The sequence below is a fragment of the Volvox carteri genome (assembly GCF_000143455.1).
Source record: "Volvox carteri f. nagariensis unplaced genomic scaffold VOLCAscaffold_3, whole genome shotgun sequence".
NCBI lineage: Eukaryota > Viridiplantae > Chlorophyta > Chlorophyceae > Chlamydomonadales > Volvocaceae > Volvox > Volvox carteri.
Genome location: NW_003307546.1, coordinates 2,082,496 through 2,091,812, shown reverse-complemented (window position 1 = coordinate 2,091,812; position 9,317 = coordinate 2,082,496). Strand labels below are relative to the sequence as shown.

Genomic DNA, 9,317 nt, shown 5'->3' with positions numbered 1-9,317 from the left:
AAGAACCGATCGGCGGATGCCGGATTCCGGTGATACCCAGGATACTACAGCCTCCGAGTTTCGGAGCAGGAGCAACCGACACAGTCAAACACCATAAAAATAGGGCGATTCAGCTGCGCGATGATTCCCATCTGGCCCCTTAGCAACATGTGACGGCCTCTCAACAACAGGTGATGGGTTGGGTGCCTAGGAACCCAGGGGGGCGTTGGTGCGGGTGGGTTGGGCCCCAGCCGCCAACCCTCGGAGGGTGGGCGAGAGAATATGAGTATATGAGGCAACGGTATATCCCGTCCCGCTCGCATGTAATTGCCAAACCACCTTGGCCCCCATCCGGCCCACCACTAGGTGGAAGTCACGCGGGCCCTCATGCGGCAACTGGGTACCCTGCCGGAGAGCGAGTTGATGTTCAACGAAACGGCGGAAGACGTTGAGACGCAGAACCGGCAGGGCGGGGCTGCTGCGGGCGGCAGTGGCGGTGGTGGCGGCGGCGGTGCTGGTGGTGGTGGTGGTGGTGGTGGCGGCTGCAGCGCAAGCGTTGACGCTGATGCCGACTGTGGCGGCGATGGAAGGCCCGCGTCGCAGTCGCAACAGGATGCCTTCGACACTCTGGCGGGAGCGCTGTCGGTTATCTTGACACCGCAGCCAACCGTTTGGTGGGACACGGGCACCGATATCAACGAGGCCGCTTCCGATGCTGCGCTGCCGACGGCGGATACGGAATGTTTGCTGCCGCCACCGCCGCCGATGTCGGCAGCAGCGGGATTGCTAAGTACGGGCAGCCCCGGCGTTTTCAGTCAGGGGCACGGGGGGCCAACAGGGACGGCGAGCGTGAGTTCCATCGCGACGCCAGTGGGGCAGAGCCAGCGCTCTTTGAACATGACGAGCTTTGGCGGCGGCGGCGGCGGCGGCAGCGGAAATGCCGTACACCGCCAAAGGCGTGACGCCGCCTCCGTCACCCCGACAGTTTTCCGAAGCTCGATGAACGGGATTTCCCTGATGACTTCCCACGAGGGGAATGTCGCTCCGTTTCCCCGTTCGCCATCCCGGGGGACTGCACGATCTGGCTGTACGGCAGGTGCTGGTGCCAACGGCTGCGGCGCCGCCACATCAGGCGTCTCACCGATTCCGCTTCTGAGCCCGACCGGCACCGCTGCAGGAGATGACCAGCTGCTGTCGTCACTCGGCGGAGAGGCGTCGTACACAACGTTGTGCAGCGGCGGTGGCAACGGCGGCGGTGGCGGAGGAAGCAACGCCGCAAGCGGCAACTTGCTTGGTACCAATATGTCTGCCACCAGCATCGCAACCGCGGGCCCCTGCACTCTGGCTGCCAGCAGAAACACCAACAACAATAATATCGTCAGCAACATGAACAATAACAACGCCATTAGCACCAAAAAGAACAGTACAAATGCCAACAGTATCGACACGAGTAGCGCCCCGTTGCCGCTGCAGCTGCAGCTGCCGGCATTGCCAGTGTCAGGCAGTCCGGGCCCAGCCCAGCTGCTACACCAAGGCTCCGGAAGGTCCGGGTCAAGCACACCGCCACCCAAGTCGCCGCTGGGCGCCGGCCATCGGTCGAAGCGTGGCGGCGGACCCACCGACAGCCCGGGCGTACCCGCCGGCGGGGTTCCCTCCCCGTTCTGTCTCTCCGCGACCTTCACTGGCAGCCTCAGCGGGGGGCAGCTGACCGCGGCGGTACCAGAGGACCGGCCCAGCAGCCGGCTAGCGGGCTTGGCAGCGAGCTCAGGGCTGCAGCTGGGAGGATTGGGGGCTGGCGGAGGTGGAGGAGGATGGGCCACAGGCCCTGGTCTGCTGCAGATGATCAATGCGCGGCGGCTGGCTGTGCCCCCACCGTCCACGATGATTGAGGAGGTACGGAGTTTGTGTGGATACAACCACCGGGGTGGGACCCTGGCCCTGGCCCTGGCCCTGGCCCTGGCCCTGGCCCTGGCCCTGGCCCTGGCCCATTAAACCCTAAAGTCCTCATCGAGCATTAGAGATTTCACTCGGAAGTACGGCCAATAAGATCAAGTCAGGTCAGTTGCTCCGTAACCCTGACAGCCCTTCGCTGATCCCATTTGACGGTGCCTGCTGGCTCTTACAACCCAACCCACCCCAACCCAACCCCACCGGCAATCCGCGGCCTCAGGTGGAGCGGCTGCTGGGCCAGGCGGACTGTTGGCAGTTCGACACGTGGAAACTCCGAGAAGCTAGTCGGGGCCACCCGCTATCCACTCTGGGCTACTATCTCATACAGCGAGCGGGCCTGGTCCAGCGGTTCAAAATCAACCCCGTCACGCTGGCAAGGTAATGCGTGGCACGACAGTGTACGGCAGTGTAAAGAGCTGTGTGCCCCATTTGCCTGGAAAATGCCATTTGCCTGGAAAATGCCATGCCCCATGCCCCATGCCCCATGCCCCATTTGAACACTAGAACACTAGCTAGCCGCCTGTGAATCAGCCAGACCCAGTCCAGCAGCGGCCATGGGCATTCATTGACCCCAATCAGCCAGCCGGCCAGTTGCGCGCCGGTCTCCTGGACAGCTCAGGTCAGGTAACCAATCAGCTCCTCCTCTAAGCAAACACAGCCACATCATGTTTGTTTCCGGATCTGCCAGACGCCGTTTCCTGTTGGACATGACAGCGTTCGCTGTTACCCACCCACCATTCCGTCCATCATTCTGCCCACAATATTCCGCCCACTATTCCCAGCCGTACACAGCCGTACACAATCCATCCAGGAATCGGGCCGGCGCCTCTGACGGCCCCCTCTGATGTCGTCCTCCCACGCACATCCTCTTTTGTTCTCATCTTTTCCCTACTCCCTACTCCCTTATCTCTTCCTCTCAGGCTGCTTCGCCACATCGAGGCGGGCTATCCGGACAACCCCTACCACAACGCCACTCACGCCGCGGACGTGCTCCAAACCCTGCACGTCATCATCCACGGAGCCCGGCTGCATGTCCACTACCTGGACCAGCTGGGGCTGCTGGCGGCGTACTTTGCAGCGGTGAGGGGTGGGTCCGGAGACCCGTGGGTCGGTGGGTCGGTGTACTGGAACACGGCACGTTGTCCCCCATGCACGGCTCTCTCTTCCGTCGCATTGCAAGCATTTTTCAGTCCCAAAGATTTTAGCTGCAACTAGATCCCCCACTTAACATTTCCCAGCTCCCCATGATGAGAGGGTGACCCCGTTAGGCGTCTGCCATGCTTGGCACGACATACGACCCCCTGTTGAGTTGCCTGTTCCCCATGCTGATGCTGTTACCCTCTGGCCCTCCTACTCTAAAGATCATCCACGATTATGGCCACCCTGGAGTCACCAACGACTTCCTTATAGCCACATCGGATCCGTTGGCAGTTCGATACAACGACCGCTCGCCGCTGGAGAACCACCATGCGGCGGCTGCCTTCTCTGTGCTCCGCCGTCCTGAGCTGGACGTGACAGCCCCCCTGCCGCAACCGGATCGGACTGCCTTCAGGAAGCAGGTGGCTGTGTGCATGCGTGTATGTGTATTGCATGGGTGTGCACGTGCGTGCGTGCGTGCGTTTGGAGGGGGAAAGAGTGCCCTAAAAGCACCGCAGGTGTTTTTGTGCATGACGATGTGGGCCAGGGTATATAGCTTCACACGTTGCCACTCATCCGTCAGTCCCTACTACCTTTCCCGATGTTTTGGGCGCCTGAATCCTTCTCACCCATCCTTCTCCCCATTTTCGGGTTCGGCATCCACCACCAGCGTCCAGTGGAATTTGACCCCGGTTAATCTGCAACGACAACTCCACTCCTGTCGGCTCGCAGATTACTATAGCGTGTATGTGCGTGTGTATGTCCAGTGGATGTGCGACCCGCGGGTCCCGCATCTGGGCTTCGAGCCCACAAGAAAAAGGTGGCATGGGAAAAGCACGGCGTCCCGGCTTTGAATCACATACATTCAGATGCATCCGCAGGTGCGCCTTCTCGAAATACACCCTGGCTATCAGCCTCCCAGTGAACTCCCCCTGCCGTCATCCCCCTGCCTCCCTTCCTCCCTCCACCCCTCTCATTCCCCTCTCCTCCCACCTCCCGTGCAACCACCCCCAGGTCATTGACCTGGTTCTGGCCACCGATATGAAACAGCACTTCGCCGTACTCGCGCACTTCAATACCGTACACCGGCTGGGGCCCTTCGCGCACAGCACCACCGTCGCCGGCTCGTCTGGGGTAGGGTCCCCAGGACCAGGAGGAGCAGGAGGAGGAGGGGGAGGGGGCATAGCGCTCGCCACCAACCGCTCCAGGTTAGTCCGTTCGCGGTGCCCATAGTGAAGAGCCCGCAGCCGGCCGGGGGTCTTCACGTCTTCCGTCATTTCCCTTAAGGTTGCCGTACTGGCGTCTAAGCATTCCAAGCATTCGAGTCTTAGCGTCTCCATGTTATTCTTCAAGGTAACGGGTGTATGTCGGATGGCCAGAGATGGAAACCGGTTTAGGGGAAATGGAGGCGCCGAGCCGCATCGAAGGGGACGAGACGTACTGGGTTCACGTACCGCATGTGAGGTGGGGTGCATCTGGCGCATGTGTTGAGGTTGAGGTGATTGTGCATGCTTATGGGAATATGTCAGTGGCCAGAGGGACGGGCCCGCGGGGTTCAGAGGGAGCTGACTGGGTCCTGAACTAGGTAGATGGGTTTAGGCCGCTGTCGAAATGAGCTCCAATCCCCTGCGTCTGTTCCGGCACCTGCCCACTAACCCTTCCCTACAGTCGTAGCTTGTCGATAGACCCGGAGCGCTCTCCGGGCAGTGATGCGGCTCCGAAACCCAAGGACGACACGGAGCGGCTGCTGGGGCTGCAGGTAGGTGGCTAATTGGTCGTACGACAGCTCCACGGGGAGGGAGGGTTGAAGAAAAGAGAAACCGCGGATTCGGACATGGTCGTCTTCCCTCGCGGGCTGCCCCGATTGCGAAGGGACCAGCAGCGCCACCTTCTGTGATACACATCCTCACCCTCGAACCCCCAACCGGGAACCCTTCCTCCAGACTGCCTTGGCGGTGGGCCCGCATGCAGCATGCGGGAAAATCGCACCTGCTCTCCAACACGTATCCGCAAACTTCCCACCCCTCGAACCCCAACCTCGGCACACTGCAGATTGCCATCAAGGCTGCGGATCTGGGGCACCTAGGAGAGGAGCTTGAGGTGCACAAAAGGTAGGCCCTAGGGATGGCCGATGGGGCTGTGGCTCGAATAGGACCCGGGCTGTGCCGGGGGTATAGCGCGTACCTGCGTTTAGTATGTGGGTGTCGTATGCGCGTGTCGTATGTGGGTTTATCTCTTACTAAAATGAAAACTGGCCGCGGGCATTGGAACTGGGGACGATGTCAGAGGTAAACTTTCCCAAGGGAAGTAATCTTCAGCTGCGTAATGATGGAAATGCTTGGATATTGAATTGAATTGTTACAGAGTGGGAGGCTTCTGGGCCATTTGAACACATTGTCACTTCTACGTTTATACAGCACACCAACCGCCATTACCACACTGTACTACGCCATACGAACTGCAAGTCCAAGGCGGTTGATCCTGCCTTCTAGGATCCCTCCTCATCCATTCACCCGAACATCCGCAGAGACAGACGGTTCAGCAGTCGCCAACAATCCAACGGATGGGGTACACGGGTATAATAGACATATGAATTCGCCACGTGGATTCAGCGGAGGACGGCGTCACGGGCCGCTGTCATTATCATGGTCGCCCTGTCGGTCCAGGGGTGTCCAGGTTCTGAACATGCAAACTTCCGTACTGTATGCTTCCGTACAGGGGCTTTCCGTTCCTTTCCATGTAACACCTATCCAATGGACCACCTAGGCTGAATGATGCCCTCCCGTCATACCTCTCCCCGAACTGGCCCCATTGCCGGCGCTACCGCTGTTGCTGCTACCGCCATTTACTGCTGCTACCGCTCTTGCTGCTGCAGGTGGCTGTCCCACCTCGAGGAGGAGTTTTTCCGTCAGGGTGACAGGGAGCGGGAGCTGGGTCTGCCCATGAGCCCACTGTTTGACCGGTCCAAGCAGGGCGTGGGGAAGAGCCAGGTGGGGGGAGGGTGTCGACGACCATCCGTTGCTGCCATACATACATACATGCATACATACATACATATATACAGGGTTTGGCACCTCTGGTAAGGCGCGACCATTGCCCCCGGGAGATCCCGGGATCGATACCCGTTAGGATCAAAGTCCTTCCGATGGTGGAAGGCATTGCGCCCCTAGTTGATGGACGGTGGTGACCTGGGATAAAGTTAACCTGCGAGCCGACCAGGAATGGAGTTGCGCCGCTGTCGACCCGGCAGATTCCGTTGGATGCTGGTGGTGGGTGCGAAACCTGAGCGATCCACTGAGAAGTTGACTAGGGTAACTGGATGAGGGTGCCCCGAAATACCGGGGAAGGCAGGATTTCGCAGGGTAGCTGCCACGGGCGAAGATACACCCCCCTGATTCACACATCATACATACAGCATGCACGCACACACGCGGCGGCGAGGCCGCTGCACTTGCCTTAACCTATACCTGGTGTCCCTCTGTGAAAGGATCCCCAACCCTTAAATCCCAAGAACTCCGGCCACCCCCGCTTCGCTTCCAGGTCGGCTTCTATGACTTCGTCGCCCTACCGCTGATTCACGCTCTGAGCAGCGCCTTCCCGGGTACTCAGCCCCTCATGGCTTGCTTCCTGATCAACTACAACCACGTAAGACAAAGCATTGGTCCTGCGTTGTGCGCCCCCGGAGGGGATGGTGTATATTCCGTACTCACGTGCACAGTCTCCTCCGCGTTCACCTCTCTCTCCCAAGGTCCCCTCTCTACCCCATTGGTGCTTCTTTACACGTTTTTGTGGTTTTTTCCGGAGCGCTTGTTCTTGTAGCACTAAGGGAGCTCACTTGTTCAGTGGGCGCCTTTTTTAGGTCCCAACTTGGACCACTGCCGTCGCTAATTGCCTGCTAAACGTCCCAAACGGGGCCGCCCCTCATTTCCCTGATATTTCCCCGTCTCCCCGAATAAACTGGGGCTCCCTCCCATCCCCCTTCCTCAGTGGCGTAGCGTGGATGGGCAACCCACCATACCCCCGCTTCACAGCAATAGCAGCAGCAAGCACATGCAACTGCAGCCCCAGCAAAGGAAGTCTTCCGAGGTGCGGATGCAGCAGCAACAGCAACAGCAGCAGCAGCAACAGCAGCAACAGCAGCAACAGCAACAGCAGCAACAGCAACAGCAGCAACAGCAGCAACAGCAGCAACAGCAGCAACAGCAGCAGCAACAGCAGCAGCAACAGCAACAGCAGCAGCAGCAACAACAGCAACAACAGCAGCAGCAACAGCAACAATCGAAGCCGCCTACGGCGCCAGCAGCAGCAATACCCGCAGCGCTCTCACCGCCGCACCCCCAAACGCACAATCAGCATCAATCGCAGCCGCCGGCCCCGACGCAGACGAAACCTGAACACGTCGCCAACCCGCTTCCCGCTGAGCCCTGATCCCTTAGAAACACACGTATGCATGTCGTACGTGTACTTTGAACTTTCCCACACTGGCGGAAAACAGAGCGGCGGCTGCGTAATTCCAAGACTTGACGAATGGGAATCCCCGGTATCGTGTACAAGCGCCTCTGTGGGTGAGCTGAAGGGGGAAAGAACTTTTTTCTAACGCGCACCGCAGGCCGCCCTGTGGCGGTGACGGGGTTTGGAGGACGGAGGAAGAGCAGCTTTTGTAGGGTGATGGTGGGAGAGCGTTTCGTGAACGGCACAGCGGCGGCTGCTGGTTGAGGAGGAGAGAGTTGGAAGAATAAACCTTGGCAAGAAAGACGTGATCTGAAGAAAATGCTCTCGCTTTTCAATCCCGACCTGCAATAGCTCAGGGATGTGCATGTATATGTATGCATGTATGTACATAAGTACCTAGCAACTATGGGCTTTCTGAAGTAATATGCTCTGCATGTATGGCTTTACTTATGTATATTATATGCATGTGAATTGAATTGTTACAGAGGCTTCTGGGCCACTTGAACACATTGTCATTTCTACGATTAATCGCCATACAGCACACCATCCACCATTACCACACTGTACTGCGCCATACGAACTGCAAGTCCAAGGCGGTGATCCTGCCTTCTAGGATCCCTCCTCATGCATTCACCCGAACATCCGCAGAGGTAGAGGGTTCAGCAAGCGCCACCAATCTAGCGTGCGAATCTCGACCCATCAACTGTGACCTCAACTCCACATCTCAGCAGCTGGCCATAATCTCACGCTCCCGACAATGTCGGGGTCCTCCCCAGGAATCGAACTCAGGACCTATATATGCATGTGAATAACTATGTGTGTGTGAGAGAGAGGGGGATATGAGAATGTCGATAGTGGCCCGCCCCAGCAGGCGTTCACGTGCTTTGGGCTTGGCGCGGAGGGCGGTGAGCTGCTGGCGGTTTCTGCTATGTAGGAAAGGGTGAGAGCCCCAGGCCTCAGAATTCTACTACAAGAGCTTTCTCGGGGCAGTGGCAGTGGAGGGTTTAGGAAGGACCGTTGGCAGCAACCAACCTAACCTACTAGGAGGCCACAACTGCAGAAGGGTCAACCGGGCTGCCGGAAGGCTGTGGATCTTCCACCTTCCGGATCATATGCTGTTGTTGTTATGGGATGACCCATGGGTCACGGGGCGCCGCCTTATGACAGGTTCCAGCGTGATGGCCCCCGCCATCCGCGTGAAGAAATCCCCCCCTACCCATTGGGGTCTCGGTCAGCCTGGGGTTGCTTCTTCATGGAACCAGATGCTGCCTGTTGCCTGTTGTATCGCGACAGAAAAGTAACGATCGGTGGATGTCAGATCCCGTGATATGCCCCGGACGTAACCGTGTCTTGCCCGGAATAGACGATGAGTGGCATGATGGTCTTGTCACGCAGCTGGGGTCGCCAGTGAGTTGGGTTCCGTTCAGGTGAGGAGAGGCAGGGGGAGAGGAGAGGGAGACGGAGGGGAACGATGACGGGTTGAGAAGAGTATGCGGATGAACAGACGGAAGGATTGGCAAAGTGAGGAGGCGAATGGAAAGGGACGGGAAAAGATGCCCGCCACGAGAAGGCAGAGCAGCAAGACTGGCATGCCAGCTCGTTGAGTTCCGTTCTAAGAGGTGGCAGCATCGCTTGGACGGCATCACAAACTCTTGCTAATAGCAGAATGGCAGGAGGAAGGATTGGAGGGAGAAGCGTGGCTGCCATTTAGTAGATATTTTTGTACGGCATAAAGTAAAACTCCATGAGGGTATAGAAGTGCGGCTGTGGTTGATGTTGCACAAACTCACACCGCTGCC

At 58.5% G+C, this 9,317-nt stretch overlaps 1 protein-coding gene across 1 annotated transcript; it reads left to right on the top strand.

Annotated features, from left to right (window-relative positions):
* Positions 1-2,179: 2,179 nt before the first annotated feature.
* pde1 (3'5'-cyclic nucleotide phosphodiesterase) lies at positions 2,180-6,062 on the top strand (the record flags this gene model as incomplete). Its single annotated transcript, XM_002946579.1, has 6 exons — positions 2,180-2,307; positions 2,850-3,009; positions 3,291-3,488; positions 4,081-4,146; positions 5,038-5,177; positions 5,942-6,062. Coding segments are annotated over 6 exons (813 nt in total), but the record flags the coding sequence as incomplete, so codon positions are not given.
* Between the last annotated feature and the right edge of the window lie 3,255 nt (positions 6,063-9,317).